Consider the following 15,058-nt stretch of genomic DNA (forward strand, 5'->3'; position numbering starts at 1 on the left):
TGGAATGACAATGCATTAGTGACCTTTAGGAAGATTTAGAATTGCAATGGTCTACTAAGATATGGTTCTATGAGTGATATCTTTAAACAAAATGAATCTTTTCGTTGTCAGATTTTGACGGTAACACAAATATAATATGAAATGGTTGACACAAATTGAATTGACTAGATCGTAAAATATGACTACTGGCCATCTCCTGGTTCTTTGTTAGATTAATATAAAGCGGTTTTGATATCTAAAAGGTCTGCTTTACCTTTTGTTCTATTATACAGATATATACATGTACATTGTTTCTTTGAGCAATATTTATTTTTACTATTGGTAGGTTGCTAACCTTGCCAATTACCCTCCACATTTTATCCGGCTTGGGAGCGGCTGTGGTAACCGCAGAGTTACTCAATCCACCCACAATCACCCCAGGCAGTGTTAACATCCCAAATGATGTTAGAAACAGCAGAGATGAAAACACATAAAAATTGATAGTAAGACACTATGGGGCAGAGCTAGAAGTACAGATATACGACGTAGATGCAAGGTGGAGAACATCAAGAACTAGGTAAGAAATAGAAAAGTAGAATGGAACGATCATATAAGCCGAATGACAACAAATAGAGTAGTAAAGACGGCTAGAGACAGTTCCCCAATAGGAAGACGATCAGTAGGGAGACCACGAAAACGATTGAATGACAACTTACTGGAGGCACATTGAATAATAGACAGATCCATGTGTATATAAAAAGAAGAAAAAGACATACATACATAATCGTTCCTCTTCTACCGTTAGGTATCGAGGGAGGTAATTCTAGCTTTTGATAAATTTTCTCTTCTGTTTTTCGCCAATTGTGTTGCTTCCTGCCAATATTTGCCGTTATTTTGTAATATCTCTGCTATCTCGCTATTTCATTCTTTTACTGGTCGACGGCTTCTTTTTTTGCCCCTATTGGTTTAGCTTCCCATACTCTTTTTATTGGTCTCTTATTGTCCATTCGTGTTATATGACCTATTAATTCTAATTTTTTTTCTTTATTGTGTCAAAGTGTCAAGTAACGGTTTAATTTTAAGTTTGTAATTTATTTCTAAATTTTTAAGTCTATCTGTTCTTCTTGCCCCTATCGTTCTTATAAAGTATTCCATCCCTTCTGCTTGCATCCTACTAATTACGGTGCAGTAACCACGGAGGTAAGCAATCCCCATTAGCAGCTTTGTCAGCATTTAATTTTTATAAAAAAGAAATACCATTGTAATTAAATTCAGTTATTTTCAATCAATAAAGCAGTGCAGTATAGTTGTAAAAGTTATTAAAGGGTCTTTTTAAAAAGTACCTTTGTGAGTAAAAAACCTTTAAGTTATTCTAGTATCTTCTGTTTAAGATCCAGTTTTTTGCGTCTTTGCGTTTTTTACGTTATGTCAGCGATGTCCTTTATATTGTTTCATATTTATATTGTCATCTTCTTTTTTCTTAATATTCCTGTGTTGTTGAGAAATCCTCTATTTAAAGCCTGGAATAGTTTTCCTGTAGGGGAGATCCTTGTACTTTGAAACGTTCGGACTTTTACAGCATACTAGCGATTCAGGTGCATTAACTAGTTAATTAACGTTCCTATGCGCTCACAGAGGGCAGAACACGTAATATGAAGCAGATCGTTTTAAAAACTCGACAGTTAAATTTGTTTGTTTGTGGCGTGACCATTGTTGTATTTTCGTATCCTCTGCCATCGAATAAAATAACTGTAAGTATATTAACCCTTCATTAGTCGGGTATAGGTCCAGTGGACTTAGACCCCAGTTTTTTGCCTGTAATTTAAAATAAAATTAATATATATGATTGAGCCTAAATGACATCTAATGATGATCAGTCTTCTTTTACCTGCCGAAGTAACATTCCAATAACCGCCGAGATTTTCCGGAAATTTGCGAACAAATTCGACCGTACACAGAATAGGTCCGCCGGCCGGACCTAGCCAGCTCAACCACGTCAGTGCTATTTGGTACGTCTGCTGTGGCGTATGAGAGTTATATACTAGTGCTTATTGTCTTTTACTGACGCTGAATAGTGTATTTTGTGAATAATCGACCTTAATTATTTTGTGACAATTACGTAAAAAAGTATTTTATCATAATTTGGCGACACTTTTGAGAAAATGAGTAATCGTATTTACAAACTTGAGAATCCGGCAGACGTAGAAGATGTTAATCGTCTTGTTCTCGAAGAAGGTGAATGTGACACAAATACTTTACCCCAAGAAGATTTCGACGAAGCAGATGAATCGTCAACAGAGGATTATCTGGAGACAAGGTCGATTGATTCTGATACCGACAGTGTTTCATGTGCCACTTCATTTTTTTTGAAATTCCTCTCGAATTTATATAATACATATAAAGTGTGACAATCGTGCAGTATATTTTTTATCTAAATACAATTACAAAATATTAAAAAAAAATGTTAACAATAAGTTATTCTATTATTGCAGGTCGAGATGGAACAAAATGGAGGAAGAGGCCCTGGGCAATAACTCAAACTCCTCCGCATAATATTTTAGTAAAATTGCCAGGTGTTGTAAGCCAAATCGCAAAAGGCGCCAGAAGTGAATTGGATTGTTGGCGATTATTTTTTGATGACAGAATATTGTCTATACTGGTGCAGAAAACAAATATTTATATAAATGGTTTGAAAGAAAAGTTTGCGCGTATAAGCGACTGTAGAAAAACAGATAGGAGGGAAATGGAGGCATTTCTAGGCCTTCTGTATTTGTTAGAGCTTTTTAAAGGTGGTCACCAAAACCTTTCAGATTATTTTTCAGCTGATGACTTTAGTATAAATATTTTTAGAATGACAATGTCTGAAAAAAGATTTATATTTCTTATAAGATGTGTCCGTTTCGATGAAAAAACCACACGGCCTCAAAGACAAGCAACAGATAAATTAGCTTCAGTGAGAGATATTTGTAACTATTTTTTGGAAAATTGCAAGACATATTATAGCCTTGGACAAAACACAACAATTGATGAAATGCTGCCAGGATTCCGAGGACATTGCGGATTTAGACAGTACATACCATCCAAACCGAGCAAGTACGGAATCAAGATATTCTCTTTATGTGATGCAAAACTTTTTTATACTTATAATATGGAAATTTATTGCGGGCAACAACCGGAAGGACCTTACAGGCAGAGTAATTCTGCGGATGCAATTGTATGCAGGTTGGCAGAACCAATTTTTGGCACAGGCAGGAATATTACTGCCGATAATTGGTTTACGAGTCTGAACCTTGTAAAAGAACTGGAAAAACAAAAATTGTCCTTCGTAGGAACCGTGAGGAAAAATCGACGAGAAATTCCGGCAGATTTTGCAGTGCCCAAAAATCGCAATGAATATGATAGCTTATTTGGTTATACTAAACATGAGACACTTGTATTATATGTACCAAAAAAAAAAAACAAGACAGTTATATTGTTGTCTAGTTACCACACGTCAAGTTCAGTTGTATCGTCTGAAACCGATAAGAAACCGGAGATAATACAATTTTACAATGAAACAAAATCAGGCGTGGATGTTGTGGATAAATTATGTGCCACTTATGATACAGCACGAGCTACGAGAAGATGGCCTATGGTGATATTTTACCGCTTGTTAAATGTAGCCGGAATTAACTCCATGATTATTTTTTTTGGAAATGGGGCAGAGTAAGGTAACTGAATACAATATGCCCATGTTAAGGGAATTTTGAATTTATTGCTACAAAAATATATTTTTCATATATTTTTTAACACTATACCAATGTTTAGGTGTTTAAACATCGCTAGTTTTTTTATTGTTTGGCAATTATTTTTTTTTTTTTCATATCGAATTTTTTTTTTAAACCCCTCAATCTGGGCATATTGCCAACCCCTGAAGGTAATATGCCCAGTCGAGTGAAGGTAATATGCGCTTACCTAAAACACTAAATGATGTGGAAATAAATATTAAAAAACATCATATACTTACAAAATTTTATATTTATTGACACTATAAAAAACATTTAACCAAACAAAGATATTAAACAATCCTTTTTGTAAAAACTAAAATGTCAACATAAAGAATTTTTAACTGAAATAACTTAAAATTAAGGAACATTATTGTGGGGTACAATCAGGACAGGTAAAGGATTCCTTATCGAATTTTGTCAGCCCTACACATTCTTCATGAACGTACTGTACACATATAAAGCATAGTCGCATGTCTTTTATTTCAGCTTTGTCGCAAATTTTGCAAAACCATTTTGCTACGTCTTCTGATTTTTTGTTTTTCTTTACCAAACACCTGGTAGAGTTTGTTTCGTGCCTTTATTTATATCTGTTCGTGGACCTGTGCTAGTGGTAGAAAATACATTTTTTTTTACCACTATAGCTCTGCTATTTATTGCCTTCTTTCTATTTTGTGTATTTTTTTTCTCAATTTTTGCCGGAGTCTCAAGCATTTCCGTAAACGATGTGTCCAAAGTTTTGCCCTGGCAAGTTTTTATTTCTTCAGTATTACTTTTTTCTTCTCGAAGATTGTTATTCTCTTTGTTATAAATCTCCAAATAATTTTTTTTAGAATTCATAAGGAAAGTTTCCTTTTTTTTATGAAACTGATTTATTGCCAATTCAACTTCTTCGCCGCTGTCTTCTGATTCCGAAGTATAACTGCCAGAACTCTCACTTGATGAAGTTTGTGTTTTAGACTTCTTTTTCATGTGAATTGGCGTCTTTTGGTATTGCGGCAAACAGTTTTGTTGGGAAGAGCTTTTTGAATAGCCTGCAGTTGGTGGTGGAGTTTTCTGGCGCAGATTAATGGGTCCGCTATCACTATCACTTGATGATGATTCAGTTCAAGGTTTCTTTTTTTTGTAATCTTGGGTCTTTTGATATTTTGGTACACTTTTTTGTTGAGAGGAATTATATGAACAGCCTGGAGTAGGAGATGGTGTTTTCTGGCGTAAATTAATGGGTCCGCTATCACTATCACTTGATGATGTTTCAGTTCTAGATTTCTTTTTTTTTGTAATCTTGGGTCTTTTGATAGTTTGGTACCCTTTTTTGTTGAGAGGAGTTATATGAACAGCCTGGAGTAGGAGATGGTGTTTTCTGGCGTACATTAATGGGAGTGGGATCAATGTTCTCAATTTCTGATAAAATACTTGGGGCAAAAGCAACTTCAGGTATAGCATCGGGGTTATAAGGAAATATTCCTGTTGTAGCAAAGCCTGATTTAATGTTAGAAGGTGTCAATGCCTTGTCCCACACTATCGAAAATATTTCCCCCAAATCGCTGCTTTGTTAAATCACGTTCTTTGTATTTGGTCTAATACAACAACACTTGTTCGTCCCAGTGGTGTTCAAAGGAACGAAACACAGCTTTGTCCATCGGCTGGAGTTCATGAGTTGTGTTGCTAGGCAAACACAGAAGGGTTATTTGATATTTCTCGGCAGCTTCGACAATTGAAATGTCTAAGTGACATGAGGCTCCATCAAATATTAAAAGACACTTTCCCTCCAATTTATATTTTGCTAAATGCTCCAACCAAATAATGAAGGTTTCCACATTCATACTGCCTTTAGGGGTCATCAACGCCAACGTGCCATGAGGCAAATTATCTTTCCATTCGTGCTTCATGCGCCGTCCTTTAAACAAAACGGCAGGAGGAATAGCGGTACCATTGGCGTTAGCACAGCTAACAATAGTTACATTTTCCCCATGTTCCGGAGCAACCAAATGTACGCGTTTCGCGCCTTTCTTTGCTAGACCGGTCTGTTGATGATGCAGACTGAGTCTGCAGCCTTTCTCGTCCACATTGTAAATGCTTTCAGGTTTGTCGATTAAATCTAATTCTTGAAGTACACCCCTTAATTTGTCAAAATAGTCTTTTACTATGAACTTGTTCAATTTTTGAGCCCGAGCAGGATTCATGTTTTGTGCTTTCCTTATCGATATTTCAGGGTGTCTTTGCAAAAATCCTTTTAACCAATAACGTCCAGCCGTTTTGGTTCCTTGTGAAAAAAAGTGTGGCAAATTGTTTTATTCACAATAAGTAAACACACATTTTTTTAAAGTTTTATTGCTGAGGGGATACCCAACTTCTGCCAATCTAACAATTCGTCGAGACAATTCGTTTTCTTGATCTATATTCAAAATAGTCTTTCTCCCCATTTTTGCCTTTTTGGTACTATTTTTTTCTACATAGCGTTTCAAAGTGCGTCTAGAAATATTATACCTTTGACTTGCCGCATTGTATGACATTCCATTCATTACTGCTGCAATTGCGGATTCTAGCTGTTGATTGCTCCATTGCGACCGTATTTCCTTATTTCTGACACGAGGCATGTTATCTAAAACAAAAAAAATCAATAAATTATCTGTTATAATTAGCTGGCAATATGCCCAATTGAGCAAATTGTCAGCATACACTATGGGCATATTGTTGACACATGATGATTAATACATTTTCTTAAATTATAAAAACATTTTGAATAATAATATATTTTATTTTTACTTACATTTTAAGTACTCTATGGCAGACTAAAATCACTTAATGTCGTAGACAAATTAAAACGTTTAAGTGCAAAACAGAGGTGAAAACTGACGTCAATTTTTATAAACACGCTCTTAAAAACTACGTACAACTTGACTGCACCACGGCAAGCTCACAACTAACCTTGAGGTCGGTCACGGGCTTAGTTATATTAGGCGTTCAGTGTGTCCAGCGCCTCCTTCCCCGAATATCAAATATTAAAGCAAAACATGGAAATGGGCATATTACCAACATGGGCATATTGTATTCAGGTACCTTATATTACGAGGAGGATCTTTTTGAAAAATTTGGCAAAAAGTTTAGTAACTCCACATTTACAGAGGAGATCAACAATACAAAGTTTACCAACTAAACTGAAAACTCTTTTAGAACCTCATAAACCTGAACAAGAAGAGACACATGAAAGGGATCGAGCAGCAAATAGTTCAAACCGAAGTAAAAGAAAACACTGTGCAGCTTGCTACAAAGAAACGAAGAAACAATGCAAGACCCAATATTCTTGTGAAAGGTGTAGCAAATTTTTATGTTTGAGTATCCATACTAAAAAAATGTGTGAGTAAATAATAATGAGATATATATTAAATCTGTAAATAAATATAATACACATATCTATGTTGTTTTTTTCACTTATTAAATATATTTTTATTAATTCCATAAATAGTTTTGTTTTTTTTTGTTTTTCTCCATATATGGACAATATTACGCATTCAAAATCTGTTTAATTATTTACTTCCTTATAATAGTATATTACTTTATGAGGCGGAGAAGCATGACTTTTCTTGACGCGCCCTATATTACTCGCCGAACGAAGTGAGGCGCGTAATAGAGGGCAAGTCAAGAAAAGTCGCTTCTTTGCCGAATAAAGTATTCTATTTTTTCTTCAAACGTAGCAATTTTCAACCATAAATAGTACAATTCATACGCTATTTTTACTCGAAATTAACTGTGACAACTATCAAAGTCGTCTAGATGTTAGAAATTAAAATAATTAAGTCGTCGCACAGTGTACGATTTGACTAATCTAAGTGGACAAAAGGTATTTAAATTTTATTGTTAAAACTACGTTTAATCACTTCCATTTCACTTTTAAATACATACTTTAACTGATGATACAAAACAAAGATCCCAGCAGATTGCAGATCTTTTAGAAACAATGGCCGAAACTACCTGCACCTTTTTCAGGTAGACGATCGGCCGCTCAGTATGACCGTTAACGCTAACTTGTGTACACGTGTCTTGGTTTTCAGTGCAATTTTAAGTGCTTTTTTATAATGGATTCGACATCTACAGGTAATTATGCATTTACTTAATGAACCAGATATAAACAAATATGCATTTGAAAATATATAATACCCAATACAAAATAGGTCATCAATTTTTTTTATTCATTTGTCATACGTAACATTCATTTAGATATATATTATGTTGTCAAGTGTAGTAAAGCTGTAGGTATGATCTTAAAGTACTCTCTATTTAGTACACTTTCATAATATAATTACTGTTTTTTGCGATTTTTTGCGATTTTTAACATATTTAGTAAATAAAATATAAACAGATATGTATTTTTAAATACTATACTTGTCTTAATACTCAATACAAAATAGGTCATCAAAATTATTTATTCATTTGCCATACGTATCTTTCATTTAGATATGCTATGTTGTCAAGTGTAGTAAAGCTGTATGTACTTATTGTCTTAAACTACTTTCTATTTCGTACACGTTCACGGGCGCCCATATTAAAAATTTAAGAGGGGGCTACACGTAAAGATGTTTCACATTATATTTTGTAAACTTTGGATAACCATATAGTTTAAAGCATCCGAAAAGCTAGAAGGGGTCCATGGTCTCCCCTGCTCATAGGTATGGGCGCCTATGTACACTTTCATAATACATTGTATAATTAATATTTCTTGCGTTTTTTAACATATTTTATGTTTGTGTTTACAGGTGCCCAAATGAAGCGGAAATTATTATTTGAATTTTGGCGTTCTATACCGGCTAATGGTCGATTAAATGCAGTAATCAACTTTGTGAAGATGAGTTTTGATGATCTGGATATTGATCAAGAACAAGAGAAGCAGTTAAAGGTGTTCTTAAAAAATGAATGCGAAAAAATTCGAGTCAAATGGGTTCAGAAGCAAAGACGACTGGATTGTTTTTAAGTGAATACGAACAATGGTTAAATAATGATTTAACTTTCGATATGCTGATATTAGCAAATCAATCTCCAAAACCAAGTACTAGTGGTGGTAGACCTCAAAAAACTTTTATGGATAGCTCCAAAAAGACAAAAAAGAGGAAAATTCAACATTTACTTAGCGACTACAGTAAAGACCAATTATCGTTTGCTGCACAATTAAGTGTCCGAGCGAGTGGCAAACGTAATGCTGCTATGTTGATGGAAGAAGTATCGTCAGCCTCACCAAAACGTGCTTCCACATATAAGAAAGCAAGAAAAAATTTAGATGTCCAAATGAAACAAAGACCCTATACACCTGAAGAAGCTTTGGCCTTTTTTATAGCAAACAATTTTACTGTCCAATCTTATAAGAATGTACAACAAGAGGCAAAAGAAAGAGGTTTTAATGCGTATCCATGTTATGATTACGTAGCAAAGGTAAAAGAGCAGTGTTATCCTCGAGTTGAAAATATTACAGTGACTGATATATCGGCGGAAGTAAGACTGTATGCTCTACTTAATCATACCGCACAGAGAATATGTAAGAACATTCTAGGAGAAAGGTTAGACACCAACATGCAAAATTATTCTTTAATATATAAGTGGGGGTGTGATGGTTCATCAGGACATAGTTTATATAAGCAACCGTTTGAGGATCCAGAGAGCACAGATGAATATATGTTTATAATCTCATTAGTTCCAATAAAACTCGTAAACAATCTACAAGAGACCATATGGCAAAATCCTCGGCCATCATCACCAAGATTCTGTAGAGTACTCAAATTTATTTATAAGAAAGAAAGCGAAGCACTGATAAAAGATGAATGTAGAGCGATTGAAAGTCAAATTCAAGAGTTAGTTCCAACTCTTATAGAAGTCCGAGGCGTTACCATCTCGGTCACGCATCAAATGATTCTGACAATGATTGATGGTAAAGTGTGTAATGTGTTAAGTGATAATAGATCAACTCAAAGGTGTTTTATCTGTAAGGCAACATCTAAAGAAATGAATACAGCATTAATAACGAAAGAGCCAGACGATTATATGTACCAGTTTGGAATATCTAGCTTACATGCTTACATTCGTACGATGGAATGCCTTTTAAATATTAGTTATCGTCAAGATTTTTGTGAGTGGCAAGTAAGAGGAGACAATAAAAAAGAAATGTTTAAAACAAGGAAAGACGAAATCAAGAAAAAATTTAAAGAAGTGGGTCTCATTATCGACAAAGTAAAACCAGGATTTGGTACCAGTAACGATGGGAATACCGCAAGAGCATTTTTTTATAATTATACGACCACAGCACGCATCATCAACCTTAATGAAGGGCTCATTCACAATTTTGGGACGATTCTTGCAGCTGTTGCGTCTGGTTATGAGATTGACTCTGTTAAATTTCAGAACTACTGTATAAAGACTAGGAAACTATATTTAAGTTTGTACCCATGGTATAACATGCCTGTGACTGTTCACAAAATATTGGTACATGGAGCAGACATAATCAAAAATTCACTAATACCGGTAGGGCAAATGTCTGAAGAAGCATCCGAGGCTAAAAATAAAGAAATAAGAAGAGTCAGACTGGGACATACAATGAAAATTTCAAGACAGCGAAGCAATTATGACTTAATTAAATATTTATTAATATCATCTGATCCATATATATCGTTGTTGCGAAAACTTCCACTAAAACAATTTTCTAGACATGATAGAGATATAAAATTTCTATTAAAACAATAAAAACTATTTAAAATTTGGTCATGCCTTTTATTTACCACAATTAACTATGATTTTATCATAAAATGTAATTTAGAATCACTTAAGAGAGTTTCAGAGTTTTGTCCACCTAGATTAGTCAAATCGTACACTGTGCGTCGGTGGGATTTGCGTCTCCCTGGTTACAGTTGTTTGCAATTATTAAAGACAGCTTATTGTTGTTGCAAGCGCAAATTTAGTGCAAAAATGGAAAACCTAAACGAAATTGAGTCCGCGGCTAATGATGCAGTAGCACGTTTGGGGTCCTCCAAGTCCGATAAGAACGATAATGCTCAAAAAATTTTAAACCCTCATGATTCCCAACATTGGGAATGATTGCTGAAAGTTGTTCTCGACCATCAGTATCATCAACAATTACCAATGCGTATCAAGAGTCGGGAACATTTTTGCACGGTTTCAATTTTGAAAATGCCTCATTAACTAATTGTAATTTTAATATTACTATAAATAAAAATGATGTTTAATTGTTGTTAATGACATTTGTATTGTTGCTTTGTGACATGTTTCATATTGTTGCCATGACAACATTTTTCCCTCCGCCGTAAAGAAATGGGAAAAAAAACTGCCGCCGGCGGAGACATCAAACTTTGACAGGATCAAGTTAGATAAGTAATGTCATCATTATTTGACGTTTTTGAAGAAAAAATATATTGATTTATGTTGTATCATTAAAATAATAAGGAAAATATTTTAAAAAATCCGCTAGTAATTAAATAGTTAATCATAGGTCCATTGGACCTACCCCGACTAACGGCGTTCGGGCAGGTCGCGCGCCTAATGAAGGGTTAATATTCTTATATTTTGTCAATGTTTACACAAATAAAGAAGTTTCAAGCAATATATTTTCTTAGTTTTTGCAGAGAATTGTGTTTATTTTGAGTAATAAAAAGCGAATATTTTAAACATGCGATTATCGTGTACTTTGAAACCTCGTCTGAATTGTACTTCGGACCATGTTCCAAAGTACACGGACGTAGTCCAAAGTACAAGTTGTATGGACTGTAGACGGCTATAAAAATTTAAACGCTTATTTTTTAGCTTACAGATGCCGAGAAGCAAAACAGACGTTAAAAGAATAAAACCTGTAGCCGAAAACGTCGAGAATGCTGCTGCAAATGCTGTATTGCAAAAAAAGCTCAGTCTAAGACAAGCCAGCGCAGACTTTAAAGTATCTAAAGCATCCTTATGCAGACATCTCAAGAAACACAGAGAATCTGGACAAGAACATTTTGTATATAGTGCATCACAAGACGTGAAGTTAGTCTTTACGAAACAGCAAGAGGAAGAGCTACTAAAGTATGTTCCCATTTGTGCCAAGATGCATTACGGCCTCTCAACTATCGAATTACGAAAGTTAGCATATAATTACGCACGTGTAAATAATATTAATTGTCCCTCTTCCTGGGATACAAACCAAAAAGCAGGAAAGGGGTTGTAAAGGTAAAAAAAGTTTTGCATTTTTTAGGTCATAAGGGTAAATAATTTTTTTTACAGGTTCTATCTGCAAAGACATCCGTCTGTATCATTACGTAAACTACAAGCAACAAGTCTAGCCAGATCGACAGCATTTAATAAAACAAATGTTAATTTATTTTTTGATAAAATGGAGAAACTTATGGTAAGATACACATTTAGTCTGGATAGAATTTATAATTTAGACGAAACCGGACTAACCACGGTGCATACCCCGATTCGTGTTATTGCAACGAAAGGAGTTAAACAAGTCGGCAGCATCACATCGGCTGAAAGAGGTGTAAATGTGACTCTAATTTGTTGTATCAATGCTTTTGGTAATTGTGTAACTCCTTTATTCGTATTTCCGCGTGTGTTTTTTAAGGAACACATGCTGAAAGGGTCTCCAATAGGTAATGTTGGCAGCGCGAATCATAGTAGATGATCTAACTCTACGATTTTTGTTGAATATTTAAACCACTATATAAAACATACAAATTCAAGTACTGACAACAAATCACTACTGATTGTCGACAATCATGAGAGTCACATTTCATTGGAAGCTTTAAATTTAGCAAAATCATAGGGAGTCGTCACGCTAACCTTTTCACCCCACACCAGCCACAAGCTACAACCGTTAGATAGGTCGGTTTTCGGGTCTCTAAAGAAATATTATAATACAGCTTGTTCTTACTGGCTAATTGCAAATCCTGCCAAAAATGTTACAATCTATGATATTGCTGAGTGTGTTGGGAATGAATATCCACAGGCATTTACACAGAATAATATCCAGTCTGGTTTTACCGTTTCTGGAATTTTTCCATTCAACAGAAACATTTTTGAGGAGCACGAATTACTCAGTTAATATGTTAAGGATAGACCACCAGTTGCCAAAAAGTCAAGAAATAATCAAAATACCTCCGAAACTAATAGTTCGTCGAATATTTCTGTAGAGGGTCTAGAAATGCCTTTAGGAACAACTAGTATGTTTAATAATCCCAGTTCTTTCTTAGTATCCAATGAATTAAATCAACATAAAAGCCCCGAACAAATTCGCCTGTTTTTCAAGGCAACTGCGAGGAAATTTACGAAGAAAGAAGGTAAGAAACTAAAGCGCTGTAGAATAGTTACAGATACCCCAGAGAAGAACGAGATTTAAATGATGGCGCTCCTTAAAACCAGGAAGAATTTTGTAGAAGTAACTTTGCCGCCAAATTTCTTTTCGAAAATGACACTGTCTATGACTTGCCTGACGAAGATATGGGGATGAAACTAGGAACACCTTCAGTAGTGGGGGGCACTGCCAGAAGAAATGCTGAGATGATATTTTCTATCGATTTATCTGCATTTAACGTCCAATAAATAAGCGTTTCAAAGTACACATACTTATGTTCCAAAGTACCAACCACGGTGTGTACTTTGAGACCTTTAGGATATGGTGAAGTTTTCTGTATTCAAAAGCATATTTGCCATTAGAATTAATATTTTATTTTTTTTTATTTACTTAAAGATACTCTATTAAAAAAAATCTCAGTTCGAAATAAAATTTTAAAACTCTCTCTATTCTATTGTTGAGATCGTCCTTGATGCTTCATCGGTTATTTATTACTGTTCTTAGGTATTTGTATGTTTTGCATATATGTTTATATATGTTTGTTTGAATTATTTTTTGTTGATTTATCACCACTTCGATCTGGTCACCAGTTTATTATCTGTGTCTTCTGTTTATTTACATTTAGGTTGTAGTTTTTTGCTTTAAAGTTTAATTTTTCGTAATTGTGCTTCAGTTTTCTTGCTGTTCCGGCGAAAAATACTATGTCATCTACAAACACTCATTTATCATTTTTTAAAGGTTTGCTTACATTCTTTTAATATCTTATCTATGCATTTTTTCATGTCTATTAAACTTATGCATATTTCTTTATTTTTCTTTAAGTCTTTTTCTATTATCTATTGCATAGTGAATATATGGTCTGGTGTGTTATGTCCTGTTTTGAATAAATATTTCTTTTTGTCGCATGATATTTTCGACTGATTAGTTGATTGTAGCATAGGAACATTTGTTTTACATAAATAATATAAACTTTATGTGGATGTGGAGATTATAAAGATATGGTCAACAATTTTTTTTAATGACTGGATAAAACTTTTAACTAGGTATTAGAATATTAAACAATGATTTATTTATTTCTGGTTTTTACGAAAAGTGGTAACATTCGCTAACATGACAATCATCATCATGACGTCATTTTCGTTTGCCGTTTAAGAATCATTCTGATTTGCTAAAAAAGTATAGCTCATACTGTTTTGGAATGTAGATAAATTTTGGAAATTTTTAAATAAAATAAGTGAATATTGTTCTGAAGCTATTTTCTGGTGGCATCTTAATACAATGTACTATTTTAATTGAGAATAAGCCAGAATTTTAGTTTAAAAATACAAAATAATAATGTTATTGGTATTATTTTGTAAATTGATATGTCAATATAAATTTATTTTAAAGTAAAATTGTGGTTTATTTTCGCTAAAAAATGTTAATTAAAATAAGTTGCTTTTACACTTCAATAAAAAAATTGACATCTAATATTTTTTCTCATTTGAGCATTAAATATCCCTATCCTCTAATTTCTCTATTATTCCCTATTCCCCTATTCCCTATTAAAGATATCATTATCATTAGTAAAGTGCTCCTTATTATAAATAAACATTATTTATTTTTGATTGTACTATTTTTTTTGCTTATTTCCTCAACCATTTAAACATTTTCCTTTCTATAACATGCATTTGTTGTTCTTCTTCCTTTTTAGCTTCTATTTTTTGTTCATGATTGGTAAAACAACTGTCAAATGTAGACCACAACATTAAAATTGATGCTACGTTATTTTTATTGTACAATACTTTAATATTTTTTCCATGTGAAAGGATATAAAGATAAACATTACCTAGACCTACAGAGATAATTTTGGCGTCTATTATACACCGCTTAGCTTAACTGCGACAAACACAAAATGTTTTCTAATCTAAGGAACAGGCATTCAAATTCGCATGATTCCCACGTACATCTTATCAACATCTCGTATCTATAAAACAGTTTGCTT

General features: G+C 33.9%; 1 protein-coding gene across 1 annotated transcript; it reads right to left on the reverse strand.

Moving 5' to 3' along the window:
- Nucleotides 1-5,323: 5,323 nt before the first annotated feature.
- Nucleotides 5,324-5,929, reverse strand: LOC140432550 (uncharacterized). The gene has a single exon (XM_072520517.1). It carries the CDS (start codon nucleotides 5,927-5,929, stop codon nucleotides 5,324-5,326), a length of 606 nt encoding a protein of 201 aa, XP_072376618.1.
- Nucleotides 5,930-15,058: the final 9,129 nt, after the last annotated feature.

Source organism: Diabrotica undecimpunctata, chromosome 1 (genome assembly GCF_040954645.1).
Source record: "Diabrotica undecimpunctata isolate CICGRU chromosome 1, icDiaUnde3, whole genome shotgun sequence".
NCBI classification, from domain to species: Eukaryota; Metazoa; Arthropoda; class Insecta; order Coleoptera; family Chrysomelidae; genus Diabrotica; species Diabrotica undecimpunctata.

What these genes read in the sequence shown, in the direction of transcription:
- LOC140432550 (XM_072520517.1), bottom strand. Translation starts at nt 5,929, where the DNA reads ATGAATCCTGCTCGGGCTCAAAAATTGAACAAGTTCATAGTAAAAGAC.